This window comes from Lacerta agilis, chromosome 10 (assembly GCF_009819535.1).
Source record: "Lacerta agilis isolate rLacAgi1 chromosome 10, rLacAgi1.pri, whole genome shotgun sequence".
Classification (NCBI taxonomy): domain Eukaryota; kingdom Metazoa; phylum Chordata; class Lepidosauria; order Squamata; family Lacertidae; genus Lacerta; species Lacerta agilis.
Genome location: NC_046321.1, coordinates 25,884,195 through 25,898,972, shown reverse-complemented (window position 1 = coordinate 25,898,972; position 14,778 = coordinate 25,884,195). Strand labels below are relative to the sequence as shown.

The following is a 14,778-nucleotide window of genomic DNA, read 5'->3' as shown; positions in this document are numbered from 1 at the left end:
AACTTTTAAGAAGAGTCAGTTTATTTGTGTTAACAGTTGCAACCAATAGGGCCAGAATATGGGGATAATCTTAACATGTGAACCATACAGCTTGGGTTGCATCTTCTGTTTGTACGTAAAATGGCAGAATTGCTACTATCTTTCCAATATAGGTAATTTGTGGACCCTCCCTTGCAACCACACTGATACCAATAGTTTTATGCCAGTTAATTTTCACACGTTTTTGATGTTGCGGCATATACAATTTATATTTCCTTAGTGCAGAACTTGCTTGACACCAAGTGAATAGTGAAGTTCATATTTTTGAGTGGTGGCAGCCCTGTACCCTGGGATAATAAACTTAAAAATGAGTACTCTGAAGTAGTGCATCCAAGTACCATGCAGCTGCAAAAAAAGTAGACTACTTGAATGTCAAGAAAAAGAGCTCAGATTCCTGGAGAGAGAGACTTTAGCAGTTACTTAAGGCTGCAATCGTATGTATCCTGGGTATTAGTTCCACTCAACTCACTGGAGCTTGCTTCTGAGTAAACCTGTATCAAATGTTATTGTGATACACCATGTTTAGTTTGTATGAAAGCCTTGACAGTTATTTTTTCCCACTGTCACAGAAAGGTGCCTCATTGCACTTAACATTGCTTTTTTTAAAAAAAAATGTGTGTTTATGCGAGTGTTGTGAAATACTTAACGTTGAAACTATACGAAACCTATACGAGGAGCAACTTGAAGTTGTGAACTATAGACCCCTCTGGTTTCTGACTTGTGTTATAATGTGGCTCTCCCACATTATGATCTTGCAACTAATTTTCAGTTGCTCTGACTCCTCTTTTACTGTGCAACATCAGCAACAGGATATTGCTAATCAGAGTGCCTCTCATTTCATAATTTCAAAAGTCAAGGAGTGTACTGCTGTACTTGTCACCTCAATTAATCATTGAGTACTTTCAACAGATTTCTCTGCTTCAGTTGCTCTGTGTTACAGAATGCACAGGTATGGGAATACAGTAATGCCCCCACATACAATTAAATTGGAGAAAATTGGGCATAAAGACGTCAGATGACAACTTTGCCTGTCCAAAGGAAATGTGAAACATGAATGTGCTTTTGCCATGGTTGACAAATGAAGCTCAAACATTTTAAGCTGTAGAAATTTCTATATCCCTCTCTTTTAAGTACTGCAGTTTGTGTACTTCAGATTTTGAGAGTAATTGAATGCATTGCTCCTGAGAATCAGAGGCTCAGTTTCTCCACATTCAGGAGAATACCCAGTGAATCAGGCTTTGTCCTGTAAGCAATAGGTTCGAGATCATGATCACATAGTGCACTTTCACCACCTCACCCCTTGCTTAACCTACACACTGCACTTACCAGTTAGGTAGCATTTGCTGTGTAATTATATCTTACTGCTTCCCCCTCCCCCTTACACTTGAGCAAACTATGCTCGGACTGCTTGAGCAATAGAAGCTTGGTTCCATCAGAACAAAGTGCAGTATAACTCTGGGAAGTACTTTCCCCCAGAAATTTCATTACAGATTTCATTTGGGCTATTCGGTTGCAAGGCTTTGCATTTGATTTAGGTGGGAAAGAACTAACTGCTTAGGTCCTGTTAGGGCTCAATAGTTAAATACTCCAAACTGGTGAAAATGAACTGTCATCTTTCCCTGAAGATGAGGCTTTAACTACAACTGAAAAGGTTATTGTCTTCTCACTCTCCAGCTACTTTGCCTGGGGCATGTTGTGCAGTTACCTATTTGCAAGAGCCTGCAATGCTTAAATCAGGAAAAACTGTGGGTTAATATTCATTGGATACATTCAAGTAGCATAGTCATTTTGAGACAAAATTTCCTGTTTGTTAAGCAGTCTTTCTACTTATACTCTTTTATATTAATGTGCTGACCTTGATGAGTGATGGCAGAGTCCCAAAAGCAATTCTGTGGCCACCGATAAAGTAAACAGTAGGCCAAGGGGGTAATACAAATAGTACTGGAGAAAAAACTGCAAGCAGTGTGTCCTGTTTTTCCAGATGCTTCTGAAGCCTAAAGGAAGCCTCACTTTTTTCAGGGGGCAGGTTCTCACAAACCTTTAATACTAGAAATCCTGCAGAAAGGATTCAGCAAATGGAATGTCTAAATTCCTGAAAGGTAGACTGTATCTCACCCTCTCCTTCCCAGCCTTGTGGTGCAGATGGTGTTTCAGATGAAGGTGCAGATGGTGTATTCAGTTGTCAGCCTTCATCTGAAACACCTGGATCCTATAGAAAGCTCAGGAGTTGAGAAAGGATCTCTTGTGCATGTTTAGCAATAGCTTCTTGAAATGTTCCCTAAAAGAGAGATGCAGGTTCCATAGTGTGTGGGGTGCATGGTATAACTATGGGAAGGTGGGTGGGGCGCTGGTGAACTAGGAAATCCCTGGTTCGAATGTCAGTGTTTGGTTACGTACCCAGTAGGTGGCATAGTGCAGCTCGGATTCTGCAGAATACTAATTGTGTGTCGCAACTGTGTTATGGCTGGGTGAGACGTTTGCCAAATCCTTACTGTTACCACACTCTTCTTGCGCAAGCTGCTTCCCCCTTTGCAGCAAGGGGAACATATTGGGAGAGGTGATTTAGTAAGAAGAGTTCACTTTCCACCTTCTGTTAGAATTTGGTAGTCATGCATGAGTCTGCTGTTGTCATGACCAGTTTGGCTCTTACACAGTTCTGTGTTCTCTCTTGACTTCCCATTTTAAATAGAAGAACAACCTATCCTAACAATAAGGATTACTGGGAATACATGTGACTCCTTGGAGCAGGGATGCGGAACCTGTGGCCTTCCAGATGATGTTGGGCTCAAGTCCCATCAACCCTAGTTGACATAGGCCAGTGGTCAAGACTGTAGTCCAGCAGCATCTGGATGGGGTGTGTCAAAGTTTGCTCATTCCTGCCATATGCCTCCATCAAATATATACAACGCAGAGGCTGCATTTGTATTCCCTCCCATGGCTGATTGTGGTGTTAATTAACTTTTGTAATGTATGTATGCATGGCTAGACTAAGATGCAACTCCTCCCACCTTCCCCATTGTCTCCACTTCACATCTGTACTGAAAGGACTGTGGCTGTGGTACACTACAATATTATGAGTAAGGGAAGGTGAAGGTGCTTCACTTGAAATTTTTTTGCTCACGTGAGAAAGAAATGTTTGCTCTGAGAATGCCAAAATGCCCTGCAGTCTCCCTTAAACCTATGTGCTTGAGATGATCTGAGTTGCTTCTAGATGTATTGGTTATGACTGAATCAAAGTGTGGATGGTAACAGGGATCACACACCTGGAACTAGTCCAGCTTTACAATAGAATGGTAAAGAGCCAGTGGGCAGGAACACAGGAAAGAGTCTCTCCCAAACTACTGCTGTTGCATGTGCTCCGGCAAATCTCATTATGGTCTTTTTCAACATCAAAGGGGTGGCTACCTGCCCAATACTTGCTGTTTAGCGTTCAGCCATGACTGCAGATGTTGATGCTATATCTGTAATTAGCAGATCAGTTCTAGGAACAAGCTGGATTCTGCACAGTGGACCCAAACATGCTTTTTAGTTGAGTTTTACTGTTCAGTTTAACATTTATGTTGGCTTCCACTAACTTGTATCATCTTATTGTACAGCAGGAGGTACCCAGTAAGATAATGCTTGCTTAGAGCAGGGGATTCACCAGCTGCTCCATGGGAGATTCTGTGCACTTTTAACATCTTAAGAAACTTTGCTTCCATTAAAAATAAATAAAAATAGCCCTGGGAGAGCACTCCTCAACCCAGTGTCCTCCAACATGGTCATGGTCTGGGCTGTTGAGAATCTTTGTCCAAAACATCTGGGGGGCATTAGGTGAGAAAAGCTGCCTTAAGCTGAAATAAAGGTCCTGAAAAAACACTAACTAGCAAATACTCAAATGGTCAAAATCTGTTCTGCATTGAATAATGGAGCAGTATCATTAGCAAGCAAAAAAAAAAAAAGGAGGAAGGGGAAAATGTGATGTGCTACAAATAAATGTGTGTTGCGAACTTGAACAGTTATTTGTAGGATTGGAAGTTTATTCCTACTTACCCCCTTTAACTAAATCCTATGCCTTATGTGAGTGTGTGTAATATAAAATATAATTTTCTTGAAAGCAGACATAATATTCATTGGACACATTCAAGTACCATACCCCAGTCAGTCTGAGACCAAATTTCCTGTTTGTTAAGCAGATTTGTTGCTTATGGTCTTTTATATTAATTTACTGACCTTGTTGAGCAATGGCAGAGTCCCAAAAGCAATTCTGTTCAAGTGGACTTGAATGGTTGAAAAGTGTTTCCTGTGATAAACATTCAACAGTTGGTTAAAATGTGGTACCTTTTCACAGTTTATAATGCTGATAAAGTGATGTGCAGATCATGTTAATGATACAGATAAGGTGCAGTTTTTGATCTCTCAGCAGTTTTCCAGCATACATTCAGTGTTTAATAAGTTACCTTTTCTGGAGGTAGACAATACGGACCTGTGCTAGAGCTGATTTTCGCCAAGTATGGAACACTAAATTAGGTAACATGTTGTTGTTGTTCAGTCGTTCAGTCGTGTCCGACTCTTCGTGACCCCATGGACCAGAGTACGCCAGGCACGCCTATCCTTCACTGCCTCTCGCAGTTTGGCCAAACTCATGTTAGTAGCTTCAAGAACACTGTCCAACCATCTCATCCTCTGTCGTCCCCTTCTCCTTGTGCCCTCCATCTTTCCCAACATCAGGGTCTTTTCTAGGGATTCTTCTCTTCTCATGAGGTGGCCAAAGTACTGGAGCCTCAACTTCAGGATCAGTCCTTCTAGTGAGTACTCAGGGCTGATTTCTTTGAGAATGGATAGGTTTGATCTTCTTGCAGTCCACGGGACTCTCAAGAGTTCCTCCAGCACCATAATTCAAAAGCATCAATTCTTCGGTGATCAGCCTTCTTTATGGTCCAGCTCTCACTTCCGTACATTACTAGGGAAAACCATAGCTTTAACTATACGGACTTTTGTCGGCAAGGTGATGTCTTTGCTTTTTAAGATGCTGTCTAGGGTTGTCATTGCTTTTCTCCCAAGAAGCAGGCGTCTTCTGATTTCGTGACTGCTGTCACCATCTGCAGTGATCATGGAACCCAAGAAAGTGAAATCTCTCACTGCCTCCATTTCTTCCCCTTCTATTTGCCAGGAGGTGATGGGACCAGTGGCCATGATCTTAGTTTTTTTGATGTTGAGCTTCAGACCATATTTTGCGCTCTCTTCTTTCACCCTCATTAAAAGGTTCTTCAATTCTTCCTCACTTTCTGCCATCAAGGTAGTATCATCAGCATATCTGAGGTTGTTGATTTTTTCCGGCAATCTTAATTCCGGTTGGGGATTCATCCAGTCCAGCCTTTCGCATGATGTATTCTGCATATAAGTTAAATAAGCAGGGAGACAATATACAGCCTTGTCGTACTCCTTTCCCAATTTTGAACCAATCAGTTGTTCCATATCCAGTTCTAACTGTAGCTTCTTGTCCCACATAGAGATTTCTCGGAGGCAAATGAGGTGATCCGGCACTCCCATTTCTTTAAGAACTTGCCATAGTTTGCTGTGGTCGACACAGTCAAATGCTTTTGCATAATCAATGAAGCAGAAGTAGATGTTTTTCTGGAACTCTGGCTTTCTCCATAATCCAGCGCATGTTTGCAATTTGGTCTCTGGTTCCTCTGCCCCTTCGAAATCCAGCTTGCACTTCTGGGAGTTCTCGGTCCACATACTGCTTAAGCCTGCCTTGTAGAATTTTAAGCATAACCTTGCTAGCGTGTGAAATGAGTGCAATTGTGCGGTAGTTGGAGCATTCTTTGGCACTGCCCTTCTTTGGGATTGGGATGTAGACTGATCTTCTCCAATTCTCTGGCCAGGTAACATAGTTGTTTTTAATAATACATTATTTTTAAGTATATTTAACAGGTAACAACCAATAACATAAATGGACATAAAGAAAGAAAGAAAAACAAGTACAGAATCCAAGTTATTTCATGGAGAGAACTCATAGTTGTGACAGCATAAAAGGGCAATAGATTCAGTTAGTGTGCTGATAATTGTTGTCAGGATGTGGTGTGAGCTTTTTCACATCCTACAACTGGCCTGTTACCATTTCCTGTTAAAGCTTACCGTCTCTAGATCATCATATGTGTCACTTAAGGAAGGTCTAACATTCTCCCTTTTCTTGGTCTGAACCAGGGCTCAGCAAACTTTTTCAGCGGGGGGCACCAGTCCACTGTCCCTCAGACGTTGTGGGCTGGACTATATATATTTAAAAAAACAACAAATTCCTGTGTCCCACAAATAACCCAGAGATGCATTTTAAATAAAAGGGCACATTCTACTCATGTAAAAACACACTGATTCCCGGACTGTTCGTGGGCCGGATTTAGAAGGTGATTGGGCTTAATCCGGCCCCTGGGCCTTAGTTTGCCTACCCATGGACTCTGAACGTTCCCTTCCTTGCTGTTCATCTTACAGACATTGACCCACCCTTACTCTGTTATTTGCACTCTTCTTTTGCATTTAGTAATGGCGGACATTAATAGTTCCTTTTTTTGTTTTCAAATGTCCTATAATCAAGGAACACATAGATTTGTCTTTCACAGAAGCCCTGTGAACTAAAGCGGATTCTGAAAACAATCCAAGGTTCCTACTCTCCTTATACTGGCTAGGTTTTCAGTCTTGCCACCTTCTGTGTGAACTTGGGTGTTGTCAGGAGCATGTTAATATTACCCCATGGCTGTACATGATGTGGCTCCCTGAGAAACCCCTAAGAAGATTATGGTTGCTATTGGATCAGTTACCTGCATCAGAGCTCATAAACAATTCTAGTAGAACCTGAGCCCAGTTTCTGTGCACTCTTAAGGCTTTTCACGTACCTGACTGCACATACAGTTTGGCACACACCTGTTTGTGAAGTGTATGGATATGTTGGTATAAATCCACTGCTGTAAGAATGCCCCCCCTCAAAATAATCTTTTCAGTTCTTCATAATTGTATTATGAATTGGAAATGTTTGCCAATTACTTCTTGGAAAAAGTGAACTCGAGTAACTGGTCGCCTTTGTGAACAATATTACAACAGGGGCCCCTTCTCTGCTAAGATGGGGAGAAATAGATTTATGTGCTGGGGCAAGTGAGGTGGAAAAACTGTGGCCTGCTAGATGTCATTAGACTGCAACTCCCATTGCCCCACTCATTGGCACAGCTGCCAGGGGCTTATGGGATTTGAATTTCAGTGCTGGGTCCTTGCTGCTGAAAATACCTTGTGACTAAGACTGTGCACAGGACATGGAAGCAAAATTTCCAGGACACCATGCATTTCAAAGGCTGTCAATCAAAATAACTATTTTCTCTGAAGGCATGAGGAATGACAAAACCATGCCAGATGTATTCTAAGCAGAAAGGGCCTAAAGAAATAGAAGAATTTTTAAGCTGACTATACAGCTCTTCAGTTAGTTTTCAGGAAATGATGAAACTGAAAGTAACCAAATTCAGCTGGAAGCGCTCATTCTCCTGGTGCTTGCTCAATTATGGCCAAAAAAGGCAAGTAGTTAGATTCTTGGAAGTTGCAATTGCAGGAAGCTGTGTAGCAGAAGTTTAGACTGCAGCTGTTGCCTTGCCAGCCTTGATACAATTCTCAATACAGCACAATGAATTATTTCCCACCCTTTCCTTTGGCTCCTGAGTGACAAACTTATGGGCCTAAACCACCAGAGTTTTCTCCTGTTCTAGCAAAGACCTGTGGCATATTTTTGGCTCCAAGACTATGATTAGGCATCATGAAGCATGGTGTATCACTGGAAACTTGGCTCTAGGATAGTTCTTGTTTGTTTGAAGAGCTTTTATTGGATTTTACATAATGTAACTTTTTGCTTTTTGATGTCTCCAGAAAATTCTGCCAGTATGAGCTTGACATTGGTTTCTTGCATTAAATGTAGCCCCAGAACATTATTCCTCTTTGCTTGCTTCTAATTTGCATCTGGTTGGTCACTGTGAGAGGATGTTGGACTAGATGGGCGATTGCCTGATCCAGCAGACTTCTCTTATGTTTTTAATTTCTAGCAAAATCCAAAGTGCCTTGTTTGCATGGTTAATCATAAGTAAATACTTATTTAGGTGAATGCAGGCTGTCTAAACACTTGCTTTTGAGACTAAGGTGACATAAAACTGATGGCTCTCTCTCTCTCTCTCTCTCTCTCTCTCTCTCTCTCTCTCATAGAAAGGCTTAATGGAACTTATATCCACAGTACATCCTTGAACAAGTCTTGCCGCAGTTTACCAACTATTTTGTAACTTGGTTGACTCTGGAGGGAGACCACTTTGTACTGTATTCTAAATGTCTGCATGGGCAGCTTTGGCTAGCAGCATGTAGCAGTATTGACACTGTGGTGTGCAAAAGCTGGCTGAAAAGCTTGGTTCTTGATGGCTGTATGCATGCACATGCAATGCAGAGAGACAGGAAGTTTGTAAGGTTTTGAAATACCTAATACAATGGACCACTTGTGTTGCATAGTGAGCCACATAAAGTGGCAAGTAAAATTACTTTGCCTTTCACCTCCTAAAGTAGTTCTGAGTCCCCCCCCCCCTTTGTGGAAAAATAAGTGGCTACCTGGCAGCCACTTTTTTCTAATCTCACAGCCCTGCTCTAGTCAGGGTGAGTCTCCTGCCAGCCTGGAGGTTTTACTTTTACTTTCAGGCTATTAGCAGATGCCACAAGGGATTGAGTGAGGCTGGCGGCCCAAGTTAATCATTTGTAGGCATAATAGCAAGGAAAGGAATTCTAATTTCTAGATAGGAAGAAAAGACTACCTGCTTTCCTACCATGCTAAGGCCGCCAGTCTGTAAATAGCTGTAGTTTGCTGTAAATAACTGTAGACCACTGTAGACTTAGTCAGTATTTATTTAGATATATTACATTTGTTCCAGGGAACTGACAAATGTTGATAAGAAACCGGGTTGTGTCATATCTACTGAAAAGTTATTAACCTTAGTAAGTTCTTTATCTCAGTATTTCCTATGATTTGGCATAACTTAATATCATTTTAGTTTCATTGGGGTAGAACGTGTATATTCTCCTCAGGTGTGACCCATCTATTTTAAATAGCTGTTTTTAACTGAGGGGAAAACCACTTTGACTATGTGAAGCTGCCCTCCCTCCCAAAGTCTAGTTAAGGCCTAGAGGGAAGAGGCTAATTGTAGCACTACCACATTGTGTTGATATGTAGTTGTCAGCTTCTTGTGTGTGCCTTCAAAGCTTGCTTGCTTGAGTAATTGGATGCTTTTATGCATCCAGTCACTGCCTATTTGTGGCCCACAGGGGCTAATGAATCTGTGGGGAAGCAATAGGTGAATAGTTTATCTGGACATGCAACTTGGAGTCAATGGCCTTGTCTACTCAAAACTCCTTTACAAGGACCTAAAATATCTATACAGTCACCTCTAGTGTTCTTGCCTCTATAGAGTGTATAAGCTGACAACATGAGCCTACTTCTAATGATTGCATGGCATTTAAGCAGTAACATGGCCAGAGATTTGAAATCGGTGTTGGTGAGGGAACTGGTGCCTATTTCAGGTGACTCAAAAGGTTGTAATGTCAAAATGTTGGCAAGGTAATAACATTGCAACTTTTCTTTTCATAGGTCCCTGCTTATAAACCACCATGGCTCAGAGAGATGCTGACAAATACCTCTATGTGGATAGAAACTTCATCAACAACCCTCTTGCTCAGGCTGATTGGGCCGCCAAGAAGCTGGTGTGGGTCCCATCAGAGAAAAATGGTTTTGAGCCTGCTAGCTTGAAGGAAGAAGTAGGAGATGAAGCCATTGTGGAGCTTGCAGAGAACGGGAAGAAAGTGAGAGTCAACAAAGATGATATCCAAAAGATGAACCCACCCAAGTTCTCGAAAGTGGAAGATATGGCTGAACTGACCTGCCTGAATGAGGCCTCAGTGTTGCACAATCTGAAGGAGCGATACTACTCAGGGCTTATCTACGTGAGTAATGACTTTTTCTGCTAGGTATAGGATCTAACTAAATCTTATATGTCCCCAGTCTTACACTATTTCCCCCTGTCTACATTCTCATTAAACTAAACAGTACTTTCCCTAGTAGAGTTTTTGTAGAACATTGTGATGGAGTGGCTAGACTCTTGTGTGTTGTGTTGGAAGATATATTAGAAATCATGCACAGTGTTTGATCCAAGCTGAACACACTCTTCATGTAGACACCTGGCTTGCTGCTTCTGTATCTGGAACCTCAGTATAAAAAGCAGTAATACTAAGACTGCAAAATAACAAAGCTCAGCTGCACATAAGGCAGTTGGGATATAAAAAAGTACTGTCATCTACTTTCAACCAATCAGAATGCTGAACATGGAAAACTAAGAACCTCCGAATTGACTAGTTGTTGCGATAATCTCCTTGCACTTCAAGCCTCCAACATGTGCTGTGAACAGGTGATTCTCAGTCAGGGGAGGAGTGGAGCTTGCAAACAAAGATAAACTCCTGGAAGCAGAATCAAAAAGCACTTGTATTTTAAAACAACAACAAGCAAACCCAAAACAATTAGTGGCTAGCAAGAAGGGAAGGTAGCCTTCCTCCAACTTCCAGTTTGTCACACAGCTAAACCAGCGAGTGGCTGGGCACTACCTTGAGCAGTGTTTGGTATCCTGAATAGTGGATAGAAAAAGAAGTAAAGAAACATTAGTATACAGGTAAGAAAGATGCCATGGGTGGTCTTCTCTATGCTGGCTGGGTTACCATGCAAACAGGAAATGCCTAAGGGCCTCTGAAGAGGAGCCCTTTCCACCACCCCCATAGCCTCAGTTCTGTACTGAGGGTGTACACCCTACTCTCCACTAGCCAGAAGAACGCTTCACAGTGAGGCCACATTTCTGTTCTTGGCAAGTAGAGGAATGGATTATACAGGCAAGGGATGTACTGAAGCAGTGAGCTCTCCATCCTTGGGTGGGTTGCAAATCTAAGACACCATACTCAGAAGTATTTCCCTCCTGAAGGCAATGCCTGATGCTCTACCAGAAGGACACTTCACAGTAAGGCCCAACTCAGTTCAGAATATACAGCTTTAATTCAACTCTTGTCAAAAGTGGCAGCATTGCTCTCATGAGCTTGATTCCATGGAAACAAGATATTCAATTGTTTATACATGACTTAGCATGGACTCTGTTCGCTGATAAGATGCTGACACGGTTTACTTGTTGGCATTATTGCTCCACCTGCTGCACTGAATAGAGACTGTAGAGATAACTTCTCAGCTGGAAAAGGGGGGGGGCTGCAGCAGTTGTGGTAGAGAATGCATAAAGTGTGCTGATACCTAGGGACATATGAAGTTAATTTCTACTGTGCCAGACCCTTAGTCTATTTAGCTCAGTACTGTTTACAGTTACTGACAGCAACTTCCTAGGCTTTTAGGCAGAGGTCTCTCCCAGCCCTACCTGGAGATTGACCTTCTGCATTCAGAGTGATTGTTTTACCACTAAGCCTTTCCCCCTAAAGTTGTAAAGTGTTAGGGCATAAAAGGGTGGGCTGCTGTGTAGCTCATAATGGGTAGAGAGGTAGAAACTGTGTTTAGGCACTTGCTCTTCTGAAGATCTTGTGCTTATTCTTTGGAGACAACTGCAGTCAGTTGTCACCTACTTAATATTTATTACAGAAAACAACTCTGACCTTACTGGCATACAGGAGATTGAGAGGAGGGTTGCAGTTGTCTTGGTGGATCTAATTTTGGGGTACTAATCAGTTGGACAGAGAGCTATGGTTCACAAGTGGCCAAGGGTACAGGAGGAGAGAAATCGGCATTTGTCTTGAATTCTATATTCAGGACACTGATTGGATCAAAGCCTATGCCACTGCTGCCCTGCACATAAGCTGTGCAGCTGAGCCTGACTCTGTAAAAGGGATATTTTGCCAGACTTCACTGATTTCCATTTGTTCCCGTCAGAGTTCCATTCTAGCATCCATTTAGCTCTTTGTTGCTGTCTTGTCACATGGATCAGCCCTTCTGTGCTCCCCATACATGGACTCTTGTAGGACTTTGCACAGTGAAGTCTTTGTCACATGTGGCAGTCTGCCTACACAGTTTCTCCCCTTTGGAATGGGGAATGGCACATGTCTGTCTTTCATTTTTACAGCACATAAAAAATGAAGGTTGTCAGTGTGTACATGTAGTAAAATGGACATGTGCAATTTTTCACATTGATGGCTTTAAGCTAGGCAATGTACAATTAGGATGTTCATATATAGGCTATTGTTTTCTATGAGGCTATACTTGCCAGTGTCTCTATCACAGTTCTGACCCATTCAACGTGTGGGTATTTTCTTTCCTTTGATAATTTTTTGTGTTTGGAAAATAAGCATCATGTGTGAGCAAGTATGGAGCAAGTATTAGTGGCAAAATATCTGCTTTGCATGCAGAAGGTCCCAGGTTCAATCCCCAGGTAGGCTGAGAGGTAATCCTGGCAGCAGTGCTGAAGAATACTGCCACTGGCTGTAGAAAATGCTGAGTTAGAAGGACCAATGGCCTTGCTTGATATAGGCAGCTTCCTAGTTTCCTATGTAGTAACTAATTGTCTCCTAATCTACTGTACAAGTTTTGTATGCAGTTTTTTAGTTTAACAGTGACTCAGTCAATGCTCTAATTTTCAATTCATTTGGGCCTGTGCTAATCTTTATTGGGTGATGATTAAGGAAAGGAAATCTAACCCTTGAGATTTAAGATGTAGTTTATACCTTGAGTTGCCATGGCTACTGGCCCTGGCAAGTATATTTTCACAGAGTAGTTCCCCAGATACAATATTCCTGATAATGACATTCACTCATCAGTGACCTGCTTAATTTTTATTATTATTTCTGTTACTTGTGATCTTTGGACTCCAAGATCATTCCAAATAAATGAATTTCAGAAGTAGGCCTAGTAATAGGAGTCCCCCAATGTCTGACTGGAAGAGATTCATACACCTACAATGACATGCATATGTGCTGTTTTTAGAAAGACCTGCTACTGTAAAATGGAATGTGTTTACAAGTTTGCCCAATTTTTATTTTCTATTCCTTCCTGTCTCCTGATATGATACACCCTTAACCTTTCTGCCTTATAAGGAACTTCTCAAAACGCATCTCTTCCTTTGCATTTCCTGAGGTTTAGTTAGGCAATAATTTTAAAACATTACATTCTCACTGATCTAGCTGCTATGGCTATGTAGTTCAGTTTCAGTGAACCTTTTAACATTTATTTTTCTTTAAGCAGCTACAATAAATAACTTTTTACTACTAATACAGCTAACTTTTTGCGCAGGTTTAAAGCCTTTTTGCTTACATTTATCATGATCGCTCACTAATATGGTACTGGGGTTGTTAACTCTGATTTACAGAGGACTCTGTGGCATGTGCAATTTCCTTGGGTCACAGTGTTTTTTACCCAGTGATACTTAATCCAGCTACACTTTATGTTATAGAAACCTCCCCCGCAAAGTGGGGTATCTGAATGTTGCTTTGTTCCAACAGCCTTGGTGCAACCTGAAACCTGTTGTCACCAAAGGTCAATCCCATGAAGTCTGCAAGTCAGTCTATTACAGTGTGCAGACTTTGTGGTTTTAGCAGTACTGTACATAATCTTTCTACTCCCCACTCCCCCGGCAAGTATTTTGCTCAACCTTTATTTATTTTAGATGGTTTCTGTACTAATTCATATTTTCAGAAAAACCTCTAATTGGTTTACAGCATGTCTCAAGGTGGGGATTCTCAGACTGGGGGGCAAATTTGGTCATCCAGGCTCCTCTGTGTGGGCCTCCAAACTGTTCCCAGGCCACAAGCTTCACAGGATCTGCTTCACATCCAGAGTTGTTGCCTGGCAGGTGTCCTTGAACTCTGATAATGCCTCTTGCTTGTATTGATGGATGGTAGAGAGGGATGTGTGTAGAAACTGGCCTATTGTACAAAACTAAAATAAATAATCATTGCCCTCCCACTTTTGTTTTTGGCTCCACCCACTACTGGGATGTGGTCCCTGCAAGGTTGCCCAGAAGGCATTGTGGCCCTTTGGCACCTCAGCAGAAAACATTACAAATGAAAATCAAATACAAGAGGTTCACAATTAAAACAGCAACAAAACAGAATATACTCTCCAACATTTTTTAAAAATAGAGCTAACAGTTACATTAAAAAAACATAGTAAGGATTCCACAAGTAAAAAACAAATGAGCAGCTAAACAGGTCATTGAGATAGGTGCCCCCCTTTCCTCCACATTGAAGTCCCCAGTGTATTCTTCACGCTTGCCAGCCTGATGAAAGTTTACAAATTTAAGCCCCCCCCCTGTAAACTTGGTATTTTTTTCCGGTGGGCTAATGCAGCTTTTGGATCATTTGCAGGAAATAGATACATATTTTCAGCAAGGATAAGTGCAACTAAAACACTCTGGTTCAGTGTCCTATGACAAAGGTGCCTGTTTCAGGACAACAATTTTAAGAGAAACAGCTTTAATCTCTTACTGTGGTGCAGCCCTCTGAGAAAGTGACTTAGAGTTGGAGTCCTTAAGGTGCTTGAACAGATACAAGGCCCATTCAGATCAGTGCTATGTCTTCCATGGACTTGTTCAAGAATTTTGCATTTGTTGCTTGGGAGAAGCTCACTCTTATAACTAGTCTTTTTGAAGTCAGATTTGTTCTACTCCACACTTTTGCTGTTGGATCTCCAGTTCAGTTAGATTTCTAGTATAAAATTGTTAC

The 14,778-nt window shown here is 41.6% G+C and overlaps 1 protein-coding gene across 1 annotated transcript in view; it reads left to right on the top strand.

The window, feature by feature from the left end:
• Positions 1 to 14,778, top strand: part of MYH9 (myosin heavy chain 9) — a 79,141-nt gene that overhangs the window by 14,470 nt on the left and 49,893 nt on the right. The window contains 1 exon segment of the mRNA XM_033163368.1: positions 9,677 to 10,029. Within this exon segment, the coding sequence (XP_033019259.1) occupies positions 9,697 to 10,029 (333 nt within the window). The 5' untranslated portion in view covers positions 9,677 to 9,696.